The 27,971-nt window shown below is 37.6% G+C and overlaps 1 protein-coding gene across 6 annotated transcripts in view; it reads right to left on the reverse strand.

The window, feature by feature from the left end:
* BIRC6 (baculoviral IAP repeat containing 6) overlaps positions 1-27,971 on the reverse strand; it is a 183,971-nt gene that overhangs the window by 87,746 nt on the left and 68,254 nt on the right. For 5 of the 6 annotated variants that reach the window (XM_060753997.2, XM_060753996.2, XM_060753998.2 and 2 more), the window contains exons 33-49: positions 27,336-27,466; positions 26,555-26,686; positions 22,342-22,557; positions 20,775-20,958; positions 19,810-19,965; positions 17,837-17,970; positions 16,380-16,533; positions 15,583-15,699; positions 13,092-13,252; positions 11,861-11,987; positions 10,426-10,536; positions 9,392-9,525; positions 8,400-8,527; positions 5,671-6,233; positions 3,561-3,736; positions 1,986-2,082; positions 704-898 (exon numbers count right to left, since the gene is read on the reverse strand). In XM_060753997.2, the coding sequence (XP_060609980.2) occupies positions 704-898; positions 1,986-2,082; positions 3,561-3,736; positions 5,671-6,233; positions 8,400-8,527; positions 9,392-9,525; positions 10,426-10,536; positions 11,861-11,987; positions 13,092-13,252; positions 15,583-15,699; positions 16,380-16,533; positions 17,837-17,970; positions 19,810-19,965; positions 20,775-20,958; positions 22,342-22,557; positions 26,555-26,686; positions 27,336-27,466 (2,916 nt within the window). The remainder of the gene's footprint in view (positions 1-703; positions 899-1,985; positions 2,083-3,560; positions 3,737-5,670; positions 6,234-8,399; positions 8,528-9,391; positions 9,526-10,425; positions 10,537-11,860; positions 11,988-13,091; positions 13,253-15,582; positions 15,700-16,379; positions 16,534-17,836; positions 17,971-19,809; positions 19,966-20,774; positions 20,959-22,341; positions 22,558-26,554; positions 26,687-27,335; positions 27,467-27,971) is intronic. The other variant, XM_060753999.2, reaches the window with a different exon arrangement.

Genomic DNA, 27,971 nt, shown 5'->3' on the forward strand with positions numbered 1-27,971 from the left:
CAATGTCATGCATGGCCTTAGAGTGGAAAAACAGCAGCCAGCATATACTAGAGTTAATCCCTAGCCCCAATCCCAACCCTTTCTTAGATGGGATTGTGTCTTTTAGAACTGTAAACCTGAGAGCAGTGAACTGTTAAACTGACAATTGTAAACTGCTTGTGTAAAGTTTCATATACAGTGATGGTGCCATATATGTTGTGGTGCAGCTGATTGGGAGTCAGCTGCATTAAAATCACTACTAACTGAAAGGTCATGAGTTCGAAGCCAGCCCAGGTCGGAGTAAGCAGCCCAAAAGACAGTTGCATCTGTCAAGTAGGAAATTTAGGTACTGCTTATGCGGGAAGGCTAATTTAACTAATTTACAACACCTTAAAAATCTCCAGCAACGTGCAAGAGAATGAGGAAGTACTCCATCGGTATCACAAGTGGACAGTGAAGCGACAGCTCCCCTGGTGGCTGGAATTCGAACATACTCTCATGAAGCTGGAAAGTTAAATAGCCTCTGTGTGCCTGTCTATGTGTCTATGGCATTGAATGTTTGCCATGTATATGTGCACTGTGATCCGCCATGAGTCCCCTGTGGGGTGAGAAGGGAGGAATACAAATACTGTAAATAAAATAAAATAAAATAAAATAAATAAATAAATAAATAAATGATACGGTGGTGATAATGATGATAACGCAAATAAGGCACATAACATACCCAATGGTGCAAAATTGTGGATCCCCTCTGCATTATCGGGCTCAGAAGCGAGCACTCTTGCTTTCAAACTACTATCTGTTGCCTTGCTGGGGCCAGAGTCTAAGAATTTCATAATTGTTGAAACCATGCTTCTTGCCGTGTTTACAATTGCTCTGGTGCTGGTTACCATGTTATTGCAAATGAGTTGAACACCTCCTACAAGTGAAAAAGAAAGTAAATTGATGTTGAAACTAATAATATATTCAACCACAGGCTCAGGTTTATGAGTAGGGGCCATACATGAACAGGTTACTCACCTGTAATTGGAACATGTGTTTCGTCATACAAATGGTTATTTATTGCACATGCACAGAGCTATCATTTGGAATATTCCAAAGCTGTGTAGCTTGGTGGTAGCCCCACCTCACATGCTGATTCCAGTTCACAAACTGACCATTATTTCAGTATTGTAATCCACCATATAAGTAAAGGAACCTGTTTGCGGAAATGGTTGGGCATGTCTGTGTAAGAGTTCAGATGGCCACTTGAAGAAGCGTAATTACAGGTTTGTGTGCATCACACAAATCGGTGACTATATCACTTGCCATAGGATGGTGGGAAAACTAATGAATGTATTGGAAAAATAATGCAAGGACTAAAGTAAAATGACTGAGGTTTGATTACTGCTGTAGAGTAATCTGGCAAATAAACCCCTGTAAGCAATGCTGTAGAGTAGACAAAGCCATCACTCTGGCTGAATGTGCCAGTAAGCATTGGGTGCTAGATCAATACATAGGAAAGTCCGATGTTCTCAACAACCCATCTGGATAGTTGCTGCTTTGACACCTCTCTACTATGTCCAGGGCCATCTTAATAAACAATCATTCTCCAACAGAGAGAAATGGTGATAGTTTAAGAATACTCTGAAAGATGTGAAATCCCTAAAGGATGAAAAGAAACTAAAATAAAGACCTCTGAGGAAGCCTGCCATAGATGCAGGCGAAACGTCAGGAGAAATGCCTCTAGAACATGGCCATATAGCCCGAAAAAACCCACAAGAACTGAATCATGTAAGTAATAGCATGAGTGTACTTAAATAGACCCACAGGACCATTCTGCTTCTCCCTTGTGCTCTTAATTGCCAGAAATCCCCAGAACTGTTCAAATTGCAGCTCAATTGCACATACTGTGAGCAGTTTTGGAGTTGAGAAGTAGTGACCCCTTAGCACATGCATATGAATTTTACGTCTGAACAAGGCCATTTAGATCCCAAACATCTCAGAAGATCAAGAATGTCACTTACCCATATCATGAAATGCTTTCAGTGCCTCACTGGTATCCAAAACTCTCAGAATAAACCACAGTAATGGCTCAGACAACTGGCAAGTGGCAAGAGAGCCCTAGCAAAAATGCAAAGCATTATATAATTATAGGTACATATTATTACACTATCATGTTTTAAACAGAGGGTGATAGTTTTAAAGCATTTTTTTCAAATTCTTCTTACAATATGGAAAAATGCATGCCAGAGCTCTCTAGTTGATCCCTGACCACCACTACCACCACAAACATCATCTCCAGAAAGTCCACCCAACTCTCATAATATTTTATTTTATATTTAAAAAGATTGTTCCTGAACTACAAGCTTAAGTTTTCGAGGTGTAATCCTATCCAAGAGTAGCAGATTGACATATTTTGAAATGGAAGGTACATGACTAACAATACAGTTTGATGATCTACAAGATCTGAAAATGCTGTGCAAACAGTATTTTTAACTCTATCAATGAAATAAATACCATTATTGCAAGAAGAGCAATAAAGCTCATAAAGTAGTTAACATTTTCACAACAACCTAGAACTTAAAAAAAAGGCTTTCTAATGAGTTTGACTCATATCCATATGCCTATATAGGTAAAAAAAAAAATGACCAAAATATAAAAAATAAAAACCCTGGGTCAATGTAAATGCCTCTCTCTCCTGCAATGCTGCTTCTGGCCTTTTGAAATGTCTGGGCACAAAAATGGAGTTTCTCCATCACAGTGGAAGGAGTAAAGACAGTTGGTGCTTCTTTTAAGTCAGTGGTTCTCAACCTGTGGGTCCCCAGATATTTTGGCCTTCAACTCCCAGAAATCCTAACAGATGGTAAACTGGTCGGGATTTCTGGGAGTTGTAGGCCAAAACACCTGGGGACCCACAGGTTGAGAACCACTGTTTTAGGTTATCCTGGGATGGACTAAGCTTGTTCTCTTTTGAGCTGCTTGCAAGTAACCAAGTGGAAGATCCTTTGCCCAGGCTGCTTCCCATCTTAACTATTGCTGCTGCCACCCTACTTAGCTAGGGAGGTCTGTGCTCAGGCTCCTGTTCTGGCTCCTTCTCCTGTTCTCATAAGCAGTGTGCATATCTGGCTTCCAGGTGGCAGGGCGGTTTGTATGGCTGCTCTGAAGCTACAGTTGTTCTGCTGCCCAGAAGCCAGAACCGATGGTCATATTGCTATCAGCACCAGATCCAGAGAATGAGCTTGAAAAAGAGTGTAAGCACAGGCATTGCTGGCCGAGAAAGGAACAGTGGCAGTGGCTGCAGCAACAGTAATAGCAACATGTGCAATAAAAGGTGGTCTGCAAAAGAGGGGGTGGGGAGATTGATCTTCTATTTCTTTATTCATGAGCAAACTGCCCCCTCCCCATTCTGAACATTAGTGAAAAGATTTAATAAATTTAGGGCCTACAATCTTACTGTTTATTTTTTCCAAAACGGAAGCTTGTTTTAAAAAATAACAATTTGTCTATTACCAGATCAGCCTTCTACCCTCGCAAAGAACTGTGGCATATCTTTGAGAGGCACTGGATCAAAATAATTAAAATAAACTATAAATACTTACTTGTCTTCCCATATATCCACAGGCCATGTAGGTAAGAATTGGCTGTAGCATCACTTGCACCGTAGTGGCTTTTTTACTAAGAGTTGTAAGTATAGTAAATAAGCCATCTCCAACTGATATGGCATCCAATCCACCATGAAAATTCTCATGTTTTGTAAGATGTAAACCACTTGCACCTGGGAGCAATAAAACAGATGTGTATCAATTTGATATTTTTACTAAATATCAAGGATGTCTAAAATAGCCATGCATAATTAAATTAGCAAAGCTTTCATTTATTTATTTAATTTATATCCCACCTTTCTCTCATCACGGGATTCAAGGTGGCACACAGTATCCAAAAAACTACAATTCAAGAAGTTCTTAGTAATAAAGTTAAAACACAAACTAAATTTGACTTTTAAAAACACAAGTTAAAACAGCATAAATTATTAAAACACCATTAAGACAAAAAGAAAGAAAAATGCCACACCCCCATTAAAAGCTTTATCTGCTGTAACATCCAAAGATCTGAAGGTCTTTATCTGAAAGCAAAAAGTCAAGACAACTGAACCTCCCTGCAAAGAGAACTTAGGAGAAGCCACCAATAAGGTTCTCTCTTGAATTGTCACTAGATGTGCCTAAGATGGTGCTTAAACCTTTACCCATAAAGCACAGGCAGTCTCACCTGAAGATCTCCAATTTTTCCCATAGTCTGGGCCCAGGAAATGTAGAGTTTTAAAGGTCACTTTGCATTCCGCATGAAAACGGACTAGTGGCCAATGGTGGTGTTTCAGCAAGAGGGTTAGATATTCCCTAAAACTTCTCTTAATCAGCAGTTTGGCTGCAGTCTTTGGGGGCTACTGGAACTTTCAAACATATTGTCAAGAGAGCCCCATATATATTGTGTTACAGCAATAAAATGGGATGCCATCAAGGCACATGTCACTGTAGACAGGCCTGATTTCTCAAGGAATGGGCACATCTCACAGGCTAGTTTTAGATGTACAAATGCATTCCTAGCCACTGCTGAAACTTGGGCACCCAGGTTTCAATTACTGCAAAATATAATACTGTGAAACTATAGCCTTACATTTCCTGGAAAAAATAAATGACATGCAAGGCGAACTTAAGTTAAGTCGTATTTGGCTGTTAGAAATGACAACAAATACAAAAGAGGATTTTTCTTGAAGTTTAATACTTTACTTAATGACAAGTCAGTAGGAAAATCATTCAATTTTCTCCCCTTGTTCATCATACTGGAGTCAAATCAGAATATGACAGCAGCATGTCTCTCCTAGAAATCTATCTTATTGAGTATCATAGAATCATAGAGTTGGAAGAGACCTCGCGGGCCATCTAGATTTCCGTATTACCCCAGAAATGCACAACTATGATTCAAACAATCCCCCGAGATTAAAATATTACAAAGCAAGTTTTATTTGGAAGTGATTTTGCTGAGTTTTTGAATTTGCTTTGAAAAAAAACAGCTAAAGAGTTGGCTTCACCTAGACAGGAATGACATCTGTTGCATAAATATGGCTTTATGTAGATGAACAGATGTTGTTGCACTATTGAAAGGTCTTTCTTCAAGTACTCTGTCTTCAGAATCGATACATTTTAAATACTGATATTCACTTAATTAGATCCAATTCATTGGTGCTATCCCAATCTTTCCAATGAGCACTTTGAAACTTTTCTTTCTGTCTGTGAATTTCCAATTAATGTTTTATGGTTTGTACAGTACCCATGTTTCTCAATTGGTCACTTCATTGCAAGATGGCTTTTTGGTATTTTACTACATTGCATTTATATGTTTTGGGGGATACACCATCCTGGAAGGCAAGAATTAAAACAAATATTTAACTCACCTATAAAGACTGATTTAGAATCAATTATTTCTAGAAGTTACACAAGCTGGTAGGGGCTCTGTGACCTTATCTGAAATATATCAAAGAATTTTGGCCTAAGCTACCAGTTTATCAATCTCTAGCCTAACTGTTGATGCTGTAATATGTTGGAATAGGAGACTGCCTGATAATTGTACATAAGGTTCTCAAGAGGTTTTTTAAAGCTAAGCACGAGGCAAAGTTCAAGAAGAGATTAATAAATTAGCTCTCAAAATACTTACCAATTATCATTGCCATTGCACTGCTGTTACACTGGCCCAAAGCAGACAGAATCTGGCTCATAATCTGCTGGTTGGCTAACACTAGGTCAGCAACATAGGCAGTTGATCCTTGAGTATTGCCAATGCTTCCATTGTTATCTTTCCCACCAGAAACCTTTTCTTCATCAGAAACACTATCTGTAGTGCTGCTGGCAACCTGAGCTCGAGCACTATATTCTCTGTTGCTTGAAAGTGGCAGTTGCACCAGAATATTGACCAGTTTGAGTAAATCAAACATGAGTTGGTCCCTTGTCATCTCTCCACAGACTGCTTTGGCATCTCCTGGCCTAATTATATTAGCAAAAAGTCCTCCAAAACATGCACGAGCGCCCACTGAACTGTCAGATCCACTACGAGACATCACTTTGTCAGCACATGTAATATAATGGTGGACCAAAAATGTGATGGATTCAATAACAGCAGAAATGGTGCTCACAGAAACAACTTCAAAATTCTGTTCAAGTGTAAATTCCAGAAGTTTTACTTGTGCATCCAGAGGTCCCTGGCCGGTTTGGAAAGCACCCCTAGAAATGAAATAAATAAATAATATTAAGGTAATTTCAGGTCATAAAATCAATAATATATACATTGAGAACAGATGAGTAACACAATCATTGTCTATGTGCAAAGCGATCTTGTATCACCTTCGAGATTTACTGAGCGAGATTGGTAGCATAAGCTTTCCTCAGATGCAAGAAGAAATGCTCTATTTGAGGACGCAGACTTACGTTTATGAAAGCTTGTGTTATCAACTCTGTTCCATAAGATCCTTGTGCATCCTGACTAATCTCGTTATAGCTTTTAATTCTACAATCACTGTCTGCTTAAGTATGTTTTTTATTTTGAACATTTTTTATTATTTTCATTACTACAGGGAGAAAATGGAGTAGGATTTTTAAAGAAAAACAAATAAAATAGCTGCAAATCATTACTATCTGCTCTGCATTATGGTTTCTCCTCTGGCAGAGAAGAATAGGAAACCTGACTTTCAGAAATCCAACTTCAAGGGCCTAAGAAATTGAACATTCAGTCAGCAAAATATCAATTTGCCTCAACAACTTTCTACACCTCATCCAAGAAACAGAACTCTCACTGGTTTTCTGAGATAACATATAAAAAGTAACATCAAAAAGAACTTAAATAAAATCTCCTTTGGGTGCTGACCTATGAAAAATAAGGGCTGCATTTAAATTTGTTTTGGTTTCTTCCCGTAAGTCAAATCACTGCTCTCTGTGGTACTGATTGCTACTTTTGCCAATGATACATTTCACTGCCTGCTTGTAACTCCCATCCACCCTAATCTGCAAACCTATGAAGGATTATGAGTCTCACCCCAAAAACATCTGAAGAGGCACAGCTGTTTACCAAAATTACAATTCTTTGTTTCTAGCTATCTCCTTTGAAATTCTTGGAATTTTCTTTTAATCCATCCCATTCCCATTCTCCAATATGATCAATGGGTACTGGGAGAGGGTTTTTGGCTCTTGCCCACATCTCACGCACAAACATTTCAGAAAAAAAACAGTACTCTCAAAAGTAGAATTGCTATGGGTTGCAGAGGCTTTTGATGGTCATTTGTTACTGCTATTAATGTAGCTATTGTTCTTCCTAAGAAATACAGAGCACTTGCCACAAACGAAAAAAAGGCACAGGCCCTGCAACCAATTGAATTTTGTACGCTTTGATTCATGATAGATAATAAAAATTAACACTGAACTGTAGGAGCCCCTGGTGGCGCAATGGGTTAAATCCTTGTGCTGGTAGGACTGCTGACCGAAAGGTCAATGGTCTGAATCCGGGAAGCGGGGTAAGCTCCTATCTGTCAGCTCCAGCTTCTCATGTGGGGACATGAGAGAAGCCTCCGACAGGACGGTAAAATATCAGGGTGTCCCCTGGGTAATGTCCTTGCTGACAGCCAATTACTGTTTCTCACACCAGAAGAGACTTGCAGTTTTACACACACACACACACACACAGAAGCACTGAACTCTTTATTAGTTAAAATATCTTCCACCAACAGTACTGCTGCTGCAAATAGGGAAACAGATACTATAAGACAGCTTCTCAAAGTCTTTTTCCTTTTCTTTCCACATGGTATCACCTGCCTTTGGCACCATGGCCTCTAAAATCAAAGAAACCATAGGTATATCTACCAGGGCCATCGCTGTTATTATTTTATGATTGAACGGATGCTCCTTTTGGTGTAAATTATTTTTTTCTTGCAAAGTCATTCGAAAGATCTGGCACTAGTATTTCCTTAAGTATTGGAGCTGTCCTCCTCAAGGCCAAGACAGCTTTGACTGCTCTGATTTTGTAGCTTAAGATTCTGAACTCGCTTTTCTATAATCAAGCTTGCAGAAGCTTTTTTGGGACAACATTTTTTAACATGGAGTGCCAAGTTTGATACTGTTTGTTCCTGACCTTCTGAACATTACCAGCTGGGCCTACATTTCGGCAATATGGCACCTAAGCCAATGAATCCATAGAAATCAAATTCTCAAGATTGTAACCAGCCTTAGTACTTGCTCCTCAAAAAGCAGTTAAACTGTTTTCACCTTTCCTGCAGGTCACCCACTATTTACTGAACGCTTTCCTTTATCTCTTAATCAAACTCCATTTGTATGCTTGTCAAGATATCAGTCTGGCTTCAAAACCTTAGGTAAACGTATTTTTTGTAAATAAAACTTTACCTCTCCGTTGAAAGAATATGTATTAATTTTAATAAAAATTCACTGAACATCTGAGGACATGTTGAAGAAAGGTGCACTTGTAAACGTGTAAGAAACTCTTGCATAGCTTGAGTAGTTGTTGGGCCAACCTGCAAAAAGATTTGTGGAGATACTTGCATCAAACTAGGAAGAATTACATTTTCTGTCATACTATAACAGATAGAGCAACAGTGTATTTGGGAACCAGGCTCGGTGTGGGGGATGATCACCTCCTGATCTCATGAGGCTGCCACTCATAGAGCCCCTACTTCATGGGGTGGACAGGGCAGAGGAAGCCTGTGAATAACCATAACTGCACCATCTACTAATCTAGGCAATGATGTATTTATTTCCAAACAAGGTAGAATCATAGCTAGCCCTTTAAAATACCCCATTGCAGTATAGCAAGTGGGAAAACGTCTACAAACAGAGGTGGCAATGTTGCTGTGCTGTATAGACTAAAGGTGCGTAAAAGGAGGCTGCTGAGCCAATTATAGGGCTGTTTGTGCCCCCAGAATCAACATTTTTTTTGCTCCTACATGTCAAAATGTTCTTTAGGGAGTGCAGATGGCATTTCCACCATATTTAGAGCCCCTTCCCTGACCCACAAGGAGTCAAAATTCAAATTTACAAAATATATAAAAAGTATATTTTGCCTCCAAATGCTTTCTAAGGGTCAGGAAAGCAACAAAACATGCACCCATATTTGCTAGAAGGCATGTGAGGAGAAATATTGGTTATTTTTTTTGGCAGGAGTAGGTATGTAAAGGATGCTAGCCCCCACGTCTTCCACAAGTGCCTACTTCTGCTTTAAACAAAAAAGGAAAAAAAATCATAGGAAGTGGCATATGTATGCCAGTTTATGTAATATTTCACACACACACACTTATATATAGGGAGAGTTTCATTAACCTGACATGAGATTAATACCAACCATACTTGTCAATAGCCAGTAATGTAATTGAAAATATTACCTGTGGACTATGTTGATTTGTTCCATGAGGATTCGTTCCAGAAAGAAACTTCACTAAAACATGAATCAGGTTGGGATCTGACACCAGCAGCTGGGCAGTACTTTCCTGAGATGTTATGGCACTGCTGGGACCAGCTGTAAGACAATTTAAACAAGTAATCATGTGTGTATGCATTACAACCATTCTCTGCAGGGTGTTGTTGCTTTCTTTCCCACCAGCTATTTTATCACACACTCCCTTTTTCCAATTAAGTTCATATGTATTTCCATATCTGTTCTAGAAAAACCTTTCTCAATGCTAATGATAGATGGTAAAGTAGATTCTGTTACTTGCTATATGATAAGGATGTTCTCTCTGGACACCCTGACGAAAGCAGTGGCTGTTGCACATGTTTTGAACAAGCAGTACTGGATCTTTATCATTTGCCTCTCTGCTTTCTCCTAGGTTCAGATATTACTAGCAGCATTTAGAAGCAAAGAGCAGAATCCTAAGGCAACCAGAAAAGTACATTCCCACCTATGGCTACATTGGGCCCAATAGAACTGCAGGTATGGAGGAAAGGACTGTCCTGCTTTCAAACCATTTCTCAAGTTTGCTATTTGTATTAAATTTTGAAGATGATTTCTGTCATCTAGGGAAAACAAGTTAAGATCTCTACTGAATATGTCTTCATGTTTTCATATGAACCTGTTCCATTGCTTTCTATAGCAACAATACTAAACTTCTTTTGTTCCATACAGAGAAAAGGCAGCATCAAATTTGTTTTACCATATAAAACTTGGCACCTTAAATATTTCAAAACTGAACTTAAACACTGCCGCTAACTAGGTATTATTTTACACGAGCTGTCAAGTGTGTTGCCACAAGCAAAGGAGACCCCTAAACTAAAATTTTATCAGCATTCATATGCGTTGGGTATATTTTAAGAGGTTGGTATATATTTTTAAAGTGAATCAAACATACTTTAATAATTTTTAAAAGTAAATTGCATTTTAAACTTACGTTCAAAACAGTGATATTTCCAAGAAACTTACTGTTGAATTGCATGTTCATCATGAGGGTTAGACTATGAAGTACAAGGCACCATGTTCGCAGTAATGTATTAGGATACCATGCCAGGACAGTCAGGAAGCTAGTTACTGATGCTGTAATAAACACACAGTTCAAAACACGGCATATCACAACTATGAGTTATAAAAAAGCATTACTGCAGTCTTCCGTTATTTTATTTTTTTTTGGGGGGGGGGGGGGATAACTTTTAAAAACCCACCCAAACCAGAGGTGTAAATTTCACAATCTTCCAAACTGGGGAATCTATTAGATGAATGACCAATACTAGTAACAAGCACATGGATAGAAGGTTAAAATGATGTGTTCAATGTAAGGGGGAAATTTTACAGGTTTATCAGCATCCAAATACAAAAATTAAACAGAGAACTCTTCCAGAGCAAAGATATGCCTGGTCCTAGCAGTACTATTTTCTCTGTGGATGAAAGTACAACTAAGACTCTTTTTTTTTTCTTTTTGCCTTGTATGGAAGACCACCTTGAACAGGGCTCATCTGTTCAAACTCACACTTCACATGTTGCCAACATGTTTGTAACATGTTTTAATCTACTTTCTGAAATCAAGCAATCAGGCAAATCAATGTGGTAACATGTGAAACAACGCCAGCAATCTGACTTAAAGAAATGCAACACAGTTCTTATGACAAAAATGGCATCAGATTTAGCAGACAATATTGCCTGTTTATAAAGCAGATATACATCTCTTTTGCTAACTCTGCAAAGAAATAATCTGGGGTAACACTGCCAAAATCCCAAGGCAGCAACTGATACTTCTATTATTTACAGAGATCAGAGGGGAAACAAAAATGTTAGGTACCTATTTAGAAAATCAACAGCCAGTAAACAAAAGAACATCTAACTGGAGATACTTCATTCTGGCTAAAATAGATAATCTTGTCACTGAAAAAAAGAGCAAGAGGAACACACTCCTCCATTCCAATGAATCTAAAACAACTTCCATATTTGTAATGATTTAAGACCCCTTTCCCATGATCTAATTCATCATGTTATCTGTAAGTCACTATATAGGGAGAGGGAGAGTGAGCACATTTTTAAGTATGTAAAATATTGGAATAAAAACCAATTTAAATAAGGAAGTAAGAAAAATTGCATCTGGAGCATACCAAAACCTTATCCCACAGGTTTCTGCATCTATTTAAAAAGGCACCCTGAAATATGTGGCAGCAAGAAAAATGTGTATGTCAGTTTGTAAGTGCTTATCTGTATCTATATGGCTATTATTATATTGACATATGGAGATTTCACTTTAGTCTACCAGAGTCTGATGCTGCAACTAATCCATGCAGACTACAATATAAATTTTATTATGGGTACCAGCTGAATTTTCTCTAAAATGTTGCTTAGAACTGTACAGAAGTGCACAAACATTAAAACAGCTCACCTTGATTTAAAGGAATGACAGGTGTTCGGTTGGCATTATACATGAAAATGTCAGTGCAGTTGTCTTTAGTCCCAGTAGATCCAGAATTCAGGCTCAATGTGAGCCATAACTGTAGAAGAGATTCAAGCTAAAGGACAAAGACAAATATTATTTAAAAGCCACACTTGGAATCAGGTAACTATGGAGAACTTGGATATGTAAAGTAAGTGACACTGAGCACTAGAGAGGTCTTTGGGATCTGGGGGTCTGAAGGGCCGTACTTTGCCCTGCTGTAGTTAGATTTCATTTGGTCACTCGCTGGAGGCAGTTTACTGGACCTCAAGGAGCCTAAAAGCAGTGGACATATATTTTCCACTGCTTGATTTTGCTTCACTGGGGTCCTGTGTAACTCCATGGTGCAACAGGAATAAACTGTGGGTGCTGCTACTGAGATCAGATTCAATGGTTGGCAGGGTATCAATTTACATAGGTGCAACCTAAAATTCCCTTGTCCATAATCTGTCCAATGGTAGTAAGCTTTGGTGGATTGAAAGACAGTTCTGAATCAGAAGCGGGGGCTGTGAAACTGAAGGTACGCTCAGGGAGATGGACAGCTGGGTCTGAATCTCCACATATCTGAGCTCCCGCCTTTACTTTTTCAGGATTCTGTATCCTATCTTTCTCGTTCAGGTATCACAAGAGAAATAAGAAAAACAAAGAGATTTTGTTTTTTTAAAAACCTTCAAGTTACAGAATATTAAACTAAAGGACAATGAAATAAAGAGGTTAATAATGAGCAGCAACTGGTTGTAGGTAGAAGAGGTTTGGATAGGCCACAGCTCAGAGGAACAAGTTCTCCTTCATGAAGCAGAAAAGTAACTGGAGTCAGAGAGCAGCTACTTTTACTGAAAAGCATTTGTCCTTTTCTCCCCTGGACATAATGACTAAAACACTTTCTACTCGCCTTGATTTCTCAAAAAGGATCTTCCAGAGAAAGTTAGTGCATTTGTAACATGTTTTCTTATAAACTGCCTCAGCAAGATAACAGGAGCAGGAAATATAACTGTCAATTTTAAGTGAAGTAACTTAAATGTGAAACAAATGTGCTGAACACTCTTAATTAGGACTGCTGATATAAAGCCGTAACAGACACAACACAGAATTTGGCTCAAAATTGCCTGTCAAATATTTATCTTGCATTCTCAACAAAATTTCAAAAGTGCTCTACAAACCATGATTGATAACTACATACCTGAACATGATGGACTTGCAGCATTGAGAACAATTTATTGAAGCACGCACTTAACATTGGTATGGAGGACAACTGGATAATAAATTGGTTGTTCTGGTTAGGATTCTGTGTCTGAAGCCCTCGGAGCAATGAATCATCTGTTCCACTAGGAGACTGAGATACTAAAATGAAGATAGCGTTCTAGTTAATAATAATAAACAATAATAAATTTTATTTAGATCCTGCCATCATCTCCCCAAGGGGATTTGGGGCAGCTTACAAAGGTACTCCAAGGTGGAGCATATAACATAAACAGTACATGATTATATAATAATGTCACATAGAAATTATAAAAACTGCTATCAACACATATAAAATAAAATAGCATAATTTAAAAAACGCAAACCATCTGTTAGATAAAACTAGCTACCATCAATTCACTAGAGATCAAAAGTCAGCTTAAAAATCCATGTTTTTAGGCTTTATCGGAAAGATTCAAGGGTGGGGGATAACCTAATCCCTTTTGGGAGGGTATTCTGGAGCCGGGGAGTCACCACAGAGAAGGCCCTCTCTCCCGTCCCCACAAACAACGCTTGAGACAGTGGTGGGACTGTGAGAAGGGCCTCCCCTGCCAATCTCAAAGCCCACACTGGTTCAAAGAAAGAGATGTGGTCTCAAAGATAGGTTGCACCCAAAACGTATAGGGCTTTATAGGTGATAACCTGCACCTTGAATTAAGCCCAGAAACTTGTTGGAAGCCAGTGGAGCTCCTTTAGTAGGGACATGGTATGTTCCCTATAGCTAGCCCCAGTTAGTAATCTGGCAGCTAACCTTTGCACTAACTGCAGCTTCCGAACTGTCTCCAAAGGCAGCCCCACGTTAAGTGGATTACAGTAATCCCTTCTGGATGTAACTAAGGTGTGGACCACCCTGGCCAAGTCAGGCTTTTTGAGGTATGGTTGCAACTGGTGCACCAGTTTTAACTGTGCGAAGTCCCTCCCGGCCACTGCCGACACCTGAGCTTTAAGCGTCAACGACAAGTCCAGAAGAACGTTCGGACTGTGGACCTGGTTCCTCAGGGCGAGTGTAACCCTGTCGAGCACAGGTTGCCACCCTATACCCCGACTGGCCTTGCGACTGACATAACAGAAATGGCATATATTGTCTTTTCTTGCTGTATATTCCATTTTCCTCTTTTGCAATATGTGGATCAGTATTACAGAACTCCAAAACTACCTGAAAGGATAAAATGGTATCAACCATCAGGTTACATTTGTGATTTGCCGTGTTTTGGAAATCTTCATGGCCTTTGGTCAGAGGAAGCTGTATTCCTCATAATACTGCTATGATTTGGAATTCTTCAGGGATATACTTTTGAACTAGTACTCTTCTTACATCCACTTTGATCTTTTTTTATTCTGTTTTATGTGTGTGCTCATACATACAAATTCTTTTTTTACATTAATAAAAACTCTTCATAAATTAACTTGATAAATCAAATGCCTCCTAATCTCTTAAGGATAAAAAGGCAACTGGACCTTCTAGGCAGGAAGCTCTACAACCTAACTACAATCTTCAAGGAAAGATATGCCTAGAATGTACAAAGCAATACAGGTAACTTTGAAGTAAAGGAGCATGTTTTCCCATTTATATTTTTAATTTTTTAAAATTACATTTAGAGTAGCACCTTTAAAAATATGAACAAAATATTTAACATGCAAAGCTTTGCTAGCAGCTTTAATAGTGTTCGCACTAAATATTCAAGAAATCCAGTCTTGGATCTTGGAAATCTTTTGGGAAGACAGGCAGACAAATGTCATCGTTCTGGAAGAAGCAAAGACCACCAGCATTGAAGTGATGATTCTCCACCATCAACTACGCTGGCCTGGCCACATTGTCCAAATATCCGTCCACTGTCTCCCAAAACAGTTATTTTATTCTCATCTCAAGAATGGAAAAAAAAAATGTTGGTGGATAGCAAAAGAAATTTAAAGATGGGCGTAAATCTAACCTAAAAAAATGTGGAATAAACACAGAGAACTGAGAAGCCCTGCCCTTCGAGCATTCTAACTGGAGGTCAGCTGTTATCAACAGGGCTGTGCAATTCAAAGAGGCATGAATAGAGAGCAAAAGGGAGAAACGTGCCAAGTGTGTTTGGGAGAGTACCATTCACAATGAGGACATAAAGCCCCATGCAGATCCAGAATAGGTCCCTACAGCCACTTACGGACCCACTGCCAAGACTTTACCTTTGGAAGACAATCATACTCAGCTACGAGTGACAGACAGTAGAGACCAACTCTCTCTCCATTTTCAACTTGTCACATTTTGTCTCATAATAAAACAGTAACTGGCTAAAAAAAAGGGTTGATTGGAGAAGGAGATGGGCTTGTTCACCTACTAAGAATAGCTCACATCCTGTATATGTTACTGGGTAGGTGTACACTAAGCATCTGACGTTAGCAAGGAAAGGATTGCTATAACATACAAAAATATTTAACTGCAAAATTACATGTAGGAGATGTGTTGGTTAGTGCTTGCAGAATAGAATCAGCTTCCAGAGTAGACATCATTTTCAGCATCAGTTCTGCTTGTTGCTCGAGGCCAACCTCTAAACGGGCATCTAAAGCTTAGGAAAACAAAGTAAAATAAACCTTTAAATTACATCAAATAAATGAAATATTTATACAGAAAATATTTCATTACATCTTCAGTAGAGCATTGGTCAGACACAAGTTACATCATGTTTTGCCCTCACATATGGGAAAGACAGGCCTTTCAGAAAAAAAGGCAAAAAATGAGTGGATAAATGATATTGGAAGGAGTGAATTACGTGAACAATGCTAAAGAAGAGCTTGTACTACTCTTTGTCTACGGCTCTTCACTTCAGCAAAAATATTCTATTAATCAACAAATTTGTTTTTCGTTCAGATACAAACTGAACACATTTTCTTCCTAAAGACAACATATTATATTTGCCAATACAACTGAGAGAAACCCAGCAGGTTACTATACTCAAATTTCCCAGAACAACCCATCTCAAAATAAATCACGCTTCCTTTGAAGCTTAAATCAACTGTAAAAACAAATTGAGACCATAATATAGCTGTGCCCAACAATCTCTGTTGAATTAAAAACAAACTATAATCCAATACTCAGAATATTTCTACAGAGTGAAAGCACAGTTCTTATAGTGCCACACAGCAAATTCTGACTTTAGATATTTGAATATGCATCATATGATGGCTACACTAGCAAAGTCCTCAAGCAAAGCAAATGAATAGGAGGCAGGAATACAGCTAAACTTACCTTGGGAGACAGAGATGCTCACAGTTTGTGATCCATTCTTCTCTGTTGTGACTGGTGGTTTTGCCACAGATATTCCAACACCTCCAATGTATGGGTTGTAATTGTATGTTCCATAGTCAGCACCCCAATAGTCATACCAAGTGCTGCTTATAGGCTTTATCAAATGAAATATGCAGTTAGTCTGAGATTCTTCAGATACATACATTTTAAGCCAAGTTGAAAACCATATTTTAAAAATTAAAATACATTGAAAACATTATGTTACACTATACCAGTGGTTCCCAACCTTTGGGCTTCCAGGTGTTTTGGACTTAAGCTCCCACAGTTCCTAACAGATGGTAAGCTGGCTGGGATTTCTGGGAGTTGAAGTCCAAAACACCTGGAGGCCCAAAGGTTGGGAACCACAGCTCTATACACCAGAAAGAAACGCATAATGCAGTATGTCTTCCAAATACTTTCTCAAATTACATTCCAGATCATACAATTATACTGGCTTCTAAAAGAAGACACAGAATTTCTGGATACAATAGATGCAGTAATCTCACTCCTTTTTTGTGATCCTGGGAAGTTATAATGCTGTGTACTTTAGAATTGGGGGAGCTTAATTTCCTTCCTCCTAAAACAAGTGTTACATATATTTATAATGTGTCATTGCCCAAAGTATGTCTCTTAAGCCTTTTTCAATATTCTTCTACAATACTAATGATATTTTAATCTCTGCATTTACTGTGACCAAGAAGCGGCTTTTATGGATGTCCCGGCTCTCTGCTTTGCCTAGGGTGCATAGCTAAGGCTGTTCTTGTTTGATGAACAAGATTTTTTGTACAATGTTTGACTGTACTGTGCTGTATTGTGTTTTTAAATGTTTCCCCAAAATCAGGTCAATTGTCTGTGCCTATAGAACATAGGTAACTAACATATGGAATGAAAATGTCTTCAACACAATGGACTTGCTCTTAGTTAAGTTTAGGGATCATGAACATTAAGTCTGCTTTACATGTAAAAAATATTTCAAAAGTCCAAATTGTATGGATCAAGATCTATATTTGTGCATTTCTTGTTATTGGTGTGGTTTTGTGCCTCCAAGTCATTTCCTGACTTATGGCAACCCTATGATAGGGTTTTCTTAGCAAAATTTCTTCAGTGGGGAGTTCCTTTTGCCTTCCTCTGAGGTTGAGAATGTAACATACACAAAGTCACCCAGTGAATATCCACTGAATATCACCTTGTAGGTCCTCATGGGCTAGGAGGTAAAAGATAATATATATATTCATTCAAAGCAGTTAAGAACTTTAAAATGTTCCTATAGTGTTAAATTTAACTTATTAATAAAACTAATTATTCAACTTAAAAATTTAACATGTTAAATATAGACTTATAACAGGAGAGAATAATGCAACTTGGGAAAAGCTGCTACGATATAGGTAAAAGCATTTTTAAAACTATGTATGTCATACCTTGAAGACTTTTGCAGCCAGAGGATCTTTTTCCAAATCAATATCTAAGGGATCAATATCAATTTCCATCAAGTCTTGGAGTAGCTCAAGATCAATATCTTTATCTTTTTCCAGAGATGATAGAGGTGGAGTACCTTTGGAAGATTCACAGATCTGAATGCTTTCAAGCACACTCATAGTTTGTAATAACATAAAGGGCTAGCAAAAACTGGTTACAACACTATTTTAAGGTTGTGTAACACTGGTGTACTGTGAGAAGACTTGCACACACTGACATTTTTATCAAGCAGGGTGGGGAATTGTGTTCCTTGGGCAAAATAAATTCCACAATTTCATTTAATGCTCTTCAGATTCCCCTTCAAAATTGTATTTTTTCCAGATTTAAAAAAAGATCTAATCATCATCAAAATCCAATAGTTTCTCTGATCAGCTGTCAATACCCCCAGCTTCCTGTAAACAGGATTACACTTATTAGTCTTTTTTTCTTTTTTTTCTCTTTTGGCTAAAAATGTCATCGCTCCGACTGTCTAGTAAGGTCCTAGTTTTCCTGCCCTCCCTTCTCTGGCTATATTGAAGTAGACGCAATATAATAAGATCTGCATATATCTCTGTACTCCCTGGCTCTTTTCCACAGTGAAGTAACATGAGTGTTGAGTTGTGTTGCATACCAAGGGATTCATGCAGGGAGCATATGGTGAGCAAAATCAGCCAATTTTATGCTCCCTATTTTTTAAGTGATCACTGAAAGTGCCGTGGATTTGATCACGTGCTCAGACATTGAATATTGCATCAGAAGCAAAAAAGTAGAACAGCATATTTTGGAAAAGTTATTAAAATATTCCAGGATTTTCGGCACACTGAGTGCAAACCTGGCACTGTTTTCACACAAAAGCATAGCTGTTTAGGAAGCCATCTATATTTCAATGACTAATATGGTAACAAGTAATTATCTTCCATCAGGCAAAAAGCTGATGTAAATGAGCAGGGGGACACACTGTAAGATTTCACAAATTTCATAAAAAGTTTCCTAGGACATTTCTCCTATAGTCACCTGCATCTCCCAAAGTATCTCCAGAGGGTTGAAAATGCACTTCTGAAGGGAAATAGAAATGAGTACAGGTGAGTCAACACAAATCAGTTTGCAAGATTCCATATTGACCTATTAGATCTATCTCATTGTTTTGGACTTAGTCAAGAGTGGAGGGTGGGCTGGTCATCCCTGGAGCCAAATGTGTCTCTTTTCAGAGTTCTTGGCACACTGCCTCCCACACAACAAAATCATTTGGTTATTTTACAAGTTATACATTTGTTTGTTTGTTTTTAATTCTAAAAGCCTGAAAAGGTCCTCCTGGTGTATTATTAATGACAATAAAGGGTTACATCTAAAACATAATGATACACCACAGTTGGTTCAATCACTTCAGCTTTGTCCATGCCCACCACTGGAACAATACAATTCTGGAGAGGAACCTGAAGAGCATTAAACGAACCTGAAGAGCATTAAATGAAATTTATACTGTCCAAGGGGCACAATTCCCCACTCAGTGTGTGCAAGTGTTCTTACAGTACACCAACACTACACAACTTTGAAATCTCCAAGAATGCCCTCAAAACTGAACCTCAGCCCTTATGTTGGAATAAGGTTCCCACTCTTGCCGCCTTAGAGGCTCACTCTACAATGGCTTTTTGGGGACACAGAATGCTGCCAAACAGAGAAAGCAGCATGAGAAACACATTTGCTATGACCTTCATTAAATAATCTTGGAACCAATGCCTTCTCTTCAACTGCAGCTATTAAAAATGTTTTAACAGAAAAAGATAATACCAGGAGAAAAGAAAATCACAATTTAGTAAGATTATCAATATGTTGTCATCATGGTCTTTTTAGATCACTTTCATCTTTAACAACTGAAATGAAACAAAAGCAACTATTTGAAGATAGTAGCTCTATCCTGCAAAATGTCAATACTTACCTGTAAGGTCATGGGTCAAAGGCTCATCAATAGTTTCCACTAATTGAACTGCAGACTGCTGAAGGGCATCATCAGAGTCTGCAGCTGAAGCCCCTGCCTCTTCTGCCATTGCAGCTTCTTCCATGGCTTCAGCAGCGATTGGAGCCAACAGTTCTCCTGAATATTGCAGGGAAGACAATTAAGTTAACAACATGGCAAGATGAAGAAGACTAATGAAACTGTTTGACCAGTCGCAATATTCAATTACATATTTTAAACTGCAATGTAGCATTTCAAGCAACACATATTGGGCAACATTTAGCCATTTAAAATATGTACCATAACATGTTTTAATGTCACATTTCTTTCATTTCTGTGCAGTTTCTATGGGATATCAGCAACAAAATATGACTGACATTAATAAACAATAATTATGTTCAAGACATCTACCTAGGCCATGGATTAGATGCCCTTCAGATGTTTGAAATAGTTTCATAAAACAGGCCTCTATGGCTAATGGTTAGGGATCATGGATGTTTTCATTTGAAAAATCTGAAGGTAACCTATCTTTGTTTTCAGAAAAATCAAATTCAGTAAGATCAGACCCACTATCAAAACATATGGACCTCCCACTCCCAAAAGCATAGCACTATCCCACATTTTGATCAGAGAAGTGGTCTGAAAGTACCACTCTCCTAAATCTCTGTCTAGGTTGCAAAAAAGAAATGATAGCAAAGGGTGTTCACTCACAAAAAGGGGTTCTGAATACTTATATGTTATTTTACACTTGACAGTTTAGCAGCAGTTTAGCACTTCATTCGGGCAATTGAAAACAACACAAATACATATTTCCTCTTTCAATACCAAGTTGTTGGAAGCTAGCTAGTCACCCCATCTTACTATGCTGTCTGTCTGTAACCTTTGTCCTGCTTCCCACTATGTATCATTCCAGCATTGTGTTTAAAGAAATTCCAGTATTGACAGACCTGCTAGAATATCCTGGAGCATACAGGTCAGAGAATATTGAGCCCATGCTCCTCCCCAAGAGATATCACCCCGGTTGAAGTCTGTTCCAACCAGAAGCAACAGCAGCCTTTCCAGCTGAGCATCATTTACAATTTCACACAAATGAATCGTAGGCCTTGTAGCATTGGCAATTCTAGCAAGAACCTGGAATTGAATTTCAAAAATGAAAAAAGCATAAATGTAACAAAACTATATACTTAAAGTAACACATTAGTTTTAAGCATCCTCTCACCAAAAGCACTTAGCCTAGATTATCAGATCTGTCAAAATCAATGCAGCTTCTTCCCAAAGAAAATGTTTAACAAACAGCTCAACTAACAAAGTTCACTATAAAAGCAGGCAAAAATTGAAGATATTTTGCCTTTCTAGGGCACATTTAAAAACAGAAACAAATAAACTGGTTCCTGCTACTGACTGAAGATTCACTCAGTATACTATGAGAAGAGTGAGTTGTACCTTCTGGAATGACATCTTAAGCAACAAGTAAATTGAACAACAAACTAAATGTTCAACTGTGGAGGAAACTGCGCCCACAATGATCTTTTCTATTTTTACCATTTCATTTTTCATTTCATGTTAGGTTTACTAGATGGGCAACTTTGGAAAGCCAAAGAGGTCAATTTCTGGGTCTCTCTGTGGAACATATCAGGCTTGGAGATAAAATACTAAATAATTTAAACTAGAAAAAGATCAGAAATCTATTTTTGATTTTGACTTTGGAATATTAACTTTGGAATATTAACATTTTTGGAGTATGGGGGACATTTTCTTTAAAGACCAGATCTCTTAGAGCAGTGTTTCTCAAACTGTGCTCCCCCAGATATTTTGGACTTCAGCTCCCACAATTCCTAACAGCTGATCAGTTGGCTGGGACTTCTGTGAGCTGAAGTCCAAAACACCAGGAAGAGCACAGTTTGAGAAACACTGTCTTAAAAGGAATCAAGGTGTAGATGACATCTGTTCTCAGAATTATTTTTGTACTGAGGACCACCAGGATCTTAAAATACCTTGGGGTCAATGTTCGGCTCATAAACCATATTTTACTCATCCTTGCTTTTAGTGGAAGGTATTTCCCCTCATTTATTGAATCCCACTATTACACCACATGGGCTAACTATGAATTATTTTGAACCATGGATTTGTTATTTGGAAGTGTCTAAACCTTAAGGAATTAAGCTCAATTTTTATGTCTTGCCTTGTGAGATTTCATTAACACATTTGCAACCATACTTGGACAGAGCTAAAGGCAACATGCCTTGGACTGTCCAATTTTAGTTTTACAGTATCCCAATACTGATTAGATCTTTTATCATGAAACAAGCTCTATGACCAACAAGGGCTCCGTGATAAAGAAACATACCCCACTGCTTCTAATTTAGGCACTTTAGTGGAAAGCATTGGATAAATACAGAAGAATTTTCTAACAAATACTAATCTAACCAGACACACTGAAATGCAGACTTCAGGGTTTCTTTCTTTCTTATCTTTCCCTACCCCTCACAAATAATCATTTAATATGATGTGTACCTTACATACAAACAGTAGCAGATCTGCATGACAAGTAAAATCCATTGACAACAGGAAAAGTGCCAACTTCTGTACTACAGAGATACAGCGTTCATGTGCTAATGTAAATGGAAGAGGCTCAATTTCTGGAATTTCTTTTATAGTTGATACTTCTATGTCTAGTGTAGAACGGGGCCACTCTGCAGTCCGACGCAAACGAATTAGATCCTTAAAGTGCTGAAAAAGTCAGAAGTATAGAACATATTTGTAATTTCTCAACTAATTACAAAAGGAATACAGTTATGTATAATATAACAATTTCAGAGACAATAACAGAAAACTCAAAAGTACAAAAATATTTTTAATATCAGTACTTTATTCAACAAAAAAGGAGTGTGTTGTCAAAAGCTTTCATGGCCGGAATCATTGGGTTGTTGTAGGTTTTTGGGCTGTTTTGCCTGCATCTATGGCAGGGATCCTCAGAGGTTGTGAGCTCTGTTGGAAACTAGGAAAATTGGTCTATATATCTGTGGAAAGTCCAGGGTGAGAGAAAGAACTTTTGGAGGTAGGTATGAATGCTTCAATTGGCCACCTTGATTAGCACTGGATGGCCTGACAGTTTTTAGGTGTGGCTTATTATTGCTTGGGGAAATCCTTTGTTGAGGGGTGATTAGCTGTCCCCGATTGTTTCTTGTCTGGAGTTTCCCTATATTTGAATGTTGTTCTTTATTTACTGTTATAATTTTAGAGGGTTTTTTAAAATACTGGTAGCCAGATTTTGTTCATTTTCATGGTTTCTTTCTTTCTGTTGAAATTGTTCACATGCTTATGGATTTCAATGGCTTCTCTGTGTAGCCTGACATAATAGTTGTTAGAGTGCTAGCTACACAGAGAGTTCTTTCTCCCACCCTGGACTTTCCACAGAAATATAGACCCAATATTCCTAGTTTCCAACAGACCTCACTACCTCTGAGAATGCCTGCCATAGATGCAGGCAAAACATCAGGAGTCAACATGGCCATAGAGCCCGAAAAACCTACAACAACCCAACAAAAACAAAAAAGAAATGGAAAAGTCTTTAAGGCTTCATACCAACATACCTACCTGTGAGTAAGTCCCACTAAAGTCAGTGGAGCTTACTTTTCAGTAAACATGTGTAGGATTAAGCTGTAAATTGTCTTGCCAAATTAATATAGTCAAATGCAATTTTATAGTGTTTGTTTAAGAAAGGAAATGAACATAGCAATTTTACTACAATTTAACTACAAAGCAATTTTCATGATTCTTTGTGCTTTTATGCTTGGCCCTGGTTATTTTGACAGGACTGCCATAGTCTGTATTCTATAAAAGACTATACAGTCAAGGGTTAATCGATAGCAAAAGACTACATCAGATTATAGATTACTTTATATGGGCTGAAGTAACTATCAGGGAGATTTTTTAAGTAATTCTATTTCAGAATTCTATCTATCTTACAGCATCAAGTAGCACTATTGTATCTGATTACTACCAATTTAAATTTCTTTTGTTTTTTTCCTGAATAGATCTGAGATCTAATGGAAATCATAGAACAAAAAGTATCAATCATCTACTAGCTAGAGTATGTAATTTGTTCTGTCAGTATCCTAATAGTCATATTTTGTGATTAGCATACTAGTTATTAGTAGTATGACTTCTATGAAAATTTTATACAACTCCTCTGAAACAATGTAAGACCAGATTTCATGTTCATTGCTTCTTGTTCATCATCTAAAATAGCCTATAATGTATTTCAGAAGGCTCAGCTCTTCCCTCCTCCAGCTAGACGTATCACCCAGAACTTTTGCAACATCAACCTCTTCTTGTATTTAGATAGTAGGGCTGGGCGGTTTCGTTTCGTAATTTCGTAATTCGTTAAAAATTCGTTATTTTTTTTATAACGAAGCGATTTTGAACCATTCAGGAGCATCTAAAAAACGAAACGAATTTTTCAATTTGTTTCGTATTCATTTCGAAATCGCTTCGAAATCGTTTCGTTATTATTTCCGCATGTCTGGGGCAAGTTTTATAGCTGTTGTTTGTTTAATCAGTGAAAAAAAATTATAAATATCACACCAACAGTCAACAACAGAGGGAGAGGGAAGCTTCAAAAGTTCCCCCTGTCCCATATGGAGGTTTTTTAGCGTATTGCGTGGTCGCGCCCGCCATTAACGAATCGATTCGTATTCGTTTTGAAATCGTTTCGTAATTGTTTCATAATTTACGAAATTTCGTAAATATCGAACTTTTTTAAAGAAAAATTTCGGAATTCTTTTAAATATCGAAACGCAAAAAACCCCAAAAAACTAATCGAGTTTAGAAACAAATTTTTCCGTGGTTGCCCAGCACTATTAGATAGTACTCAGAAAAATATCAAGGTTTAATTTTGCTGACTAAACAGAATGCCATGTAAAACATAGATTATTTAAGAAATCAGACTTTATTTAAGATCTAATCCTTTTCTTATATTAGAGAGACAGTGATCCCATTTTTGGCTTTATCTGACTATTCTAGCTGCCAACCAGTAATCTTCACAGCTATTCAATAATAATAATAATCATCATCATCATCATCATCTTTATTTATAACCCGCCACCATCTCCCCAAAGGGGACTCGGGGGGGCTAACATGAGGCCAAGCCCAAAAATAATACAGCATAGTTAGACACGAAACAAAGCAAGAGAAATACATCATAACATAAAATATATAAAATAACAAATAAAATAAACAGTACAAAATAACATAATAAAATCAAGGGTTTTCAATTTGTATAAAATGTATACAAATTTGTATAAAATTTGTATAAAATGTCTGTCAATCCTCTAGTAATGATATTCCAACATAAAGAGAGTTAATAACTATTAAAAAAGAATCACTGAATGCAACTTGGAAGAAAGAGTAAATATAGTACACTCGCAATCTGATGATGCAGAATGCAAAGTGGAAGCAGACATCATTAAATATTCTAGCTTGCACGAGCTGCATCACTTTTTAAGTAGAGAATATTGTAAAGATGCTATCTAGGGTCTCTGAAATAATACAATAGTGATATATATATTGTTTTTATATATTCTAAACAATGCTTTATGGGAAGGAGGTAGATTTGGAGACTGGAGGAAATCAATTGGTTTAAAATAAAGTTTATAACAAGAAGACCTGAGATAATGTAGCTTTAAAGTTGTAATTGCAATGCTCTATATGTTTTAATGCTCTTAATCTCATTTAATTTTTAATTGAAATGTTTATTTAATTGTATATTGGATGTATTTTTAAGGCATTGAATTATTGACTATGCTGTAAGCCACCTTCAGTCCGCCTCGGGATTTAAAAATATAGTAAATAAATAAATAAGTGGCAACTTTACAGAATTCCTAAATATGATGTATGTTTTAGCACTTCCTGGAGTCCCCAGTAGTGCAATGGGTTAAACCCTTGTGCTGGCAAAACTGCTGACAGATAGGTCAGCAGTTCGAATCTGGGGAAAACGGTTAAGTTCCCTCTGTCAGCTCCAGCTCCCCATGTGGGGACATGAGAGAAGCCTCCTACAAGGATGATAAAACATCCAAGCGTTCCCTGGGCAGCATCCCTGCAGATAGCCTATTCTCTCATACCAGAAGAGACTTGCAGTTTTTCAAGCCACTCCTGACACACACAAACAAAAAGACTTCCTAAGTAGAGTAACTGAATCTAGACTCTAAAAACTAGTTTAGGCACAGTAGAAGTCTTAAAGGATAACTGGCTGATTGCACATGTTTTTCTTGAACAGCATTCATCCATTGTTATGCAGATGGAGAACATCTTTTGAGGCTCTTGAAACCAGCAGTGCACATGGAAGAATCTCAGTCATAAAGTAACAAAACGGAAGAAAGAATGGTCAAAATCTTTTAAATGTCTATTTCATATATTGTCATATTTTTGCACTATACAAGCAGATTCAAAAACAATGCTGCGGATTACTGATAATAAAGAAGCAACACACCAGATAAGTCCCCAATATAGTTTTTACTATGAGGAACTAACAGGTGCCAATATAAGAATAATGAATGAGGGGTTCCAAAATCACATATACATCAAGTGATTGAAAAAGCAAATTAGGCCCTTAAGAGGCAGAATGGAACCATTTTTTTGTGAAAAAAAATGAACCCATAACATATCTGAATTTGCAGAAACCGATCTTTCTGCCAAAGACAATAAAGATAATTGCAGAACATCATACCTTTGACGTGGCCTGTTTTAGTTTTGCCTGTTCTACTAAAAGTTTATAGGATGATCCTTTGTTGCTTTGTATTTTCTCTTTTTCCATCTGTTCCACCAAAGCCTTCTGTTTTGCTTTTAATAAGTTAAGTTGCTAAAAGAAAATGTTAACAGAAGTATATGAAAATATAAGCCATTAGTTGTAAAATAGATATGTACTCTCATATGATGGTCAAGTTCACGTCTTCAAATTTTATATTTTATGTTTATAAAACTTTTAAAAGGCTGCCAACAGAACTGAATGAAAAACCAGTTTAAATAGCAGCTTTAAGGTTGCAGAAACTGGCAAACTTTCACAGACTGTGAATAGCAGCAGTGACGATGTGTATTCCCTCAATGCCAAATGTCTGAACATTGAGATAGTACAATTTACTGCCACATGCACATTAGTGGCTCCTCAACACTTTTGCCATGTTCCTCCCACCATAGATTCAGACTCATATGAGATTCTCTTCTACCCAGGTGGTAGAAATCTGCTATTCCACCGGGCAGAGTGTATACAGGATCTCCTCAGGTCCCTTGTCTGCAATTATTGTATTGTCAATATCTGTCAGACTTGTGTAAATTTTGCTTAGGTTCATAGTTTCTGCAGGAAAGCCAGGCACCTGGAATTTCCTCCAATTTGTCACTTTCTACCAATGCACTCAAGAATTTGCACATCAAACTTCAGACATTTCAGAGCTGACACTTTTGACACCACAAAATATAGAGAACCGAGATCATAACTTTGAGCATGGAATTACCTGCTTGTGATGAACAAGCTGTTTTCTGATCTGTTTTCTAGAATACAATCTATCTAAACTGCTGTTGCTTTTTGCAGACCTGTTGAGGCTCTGTGTATGTAGATTATTATTAATGAAGCTCCACTGATTTCCTAAGGGAAGAGAAAACATCATTTACCATCTGCAAAGATATTAACCCCATGGAAACTAAAACCCACTATATAGAAAATAACTATGAAATGCTGTTATTCTTTAAAAGTATGTATATTGTGTATCTGCACAAAAACTGCAGATCAATTCATATGAACAACATATTAAATTACAATGCTAACATTATGCAAGCAGTTATGCATTCTGAGAAGTCATGCTAGGGTAGCAGTTGCACAAAGTTAACTTTGCCCTTGACCAAGTGGCCGCAGTGTGATTGCAATGAGAAACATGAAATTGGGAGGCAAAAGTATCTGACTAGGATATACATGAGACTGCAAGCTAAATGCGTGTAATTTTACATTTAATAGCTATGACACTATGATGTGGGCATGGGTGCCTCCTTCACTGCAGTGTAGAATGAGCCTTTGTAGTAAATTCTTACAGAAGGAGCCTATAGGATGTAAGAGAAGCTAGGCAGCAGTCAGTAATGGAGGAACCACTTAAACC

Source organism: Anolis sagrei, chromosome 1, assembly GCF_037176765.1.
Source record: "Anolis sagrei isolate rAnoSag1 chromosome 1, rAnoSag1.mat, whole genome shotgun sequence".
Classification (NCBI taxonomy): Eukaryota; Metazoa; Chordata; class Lepidosauria; order Squamata; family Dactyloidae; genus Anolis; species Anolis sagrei.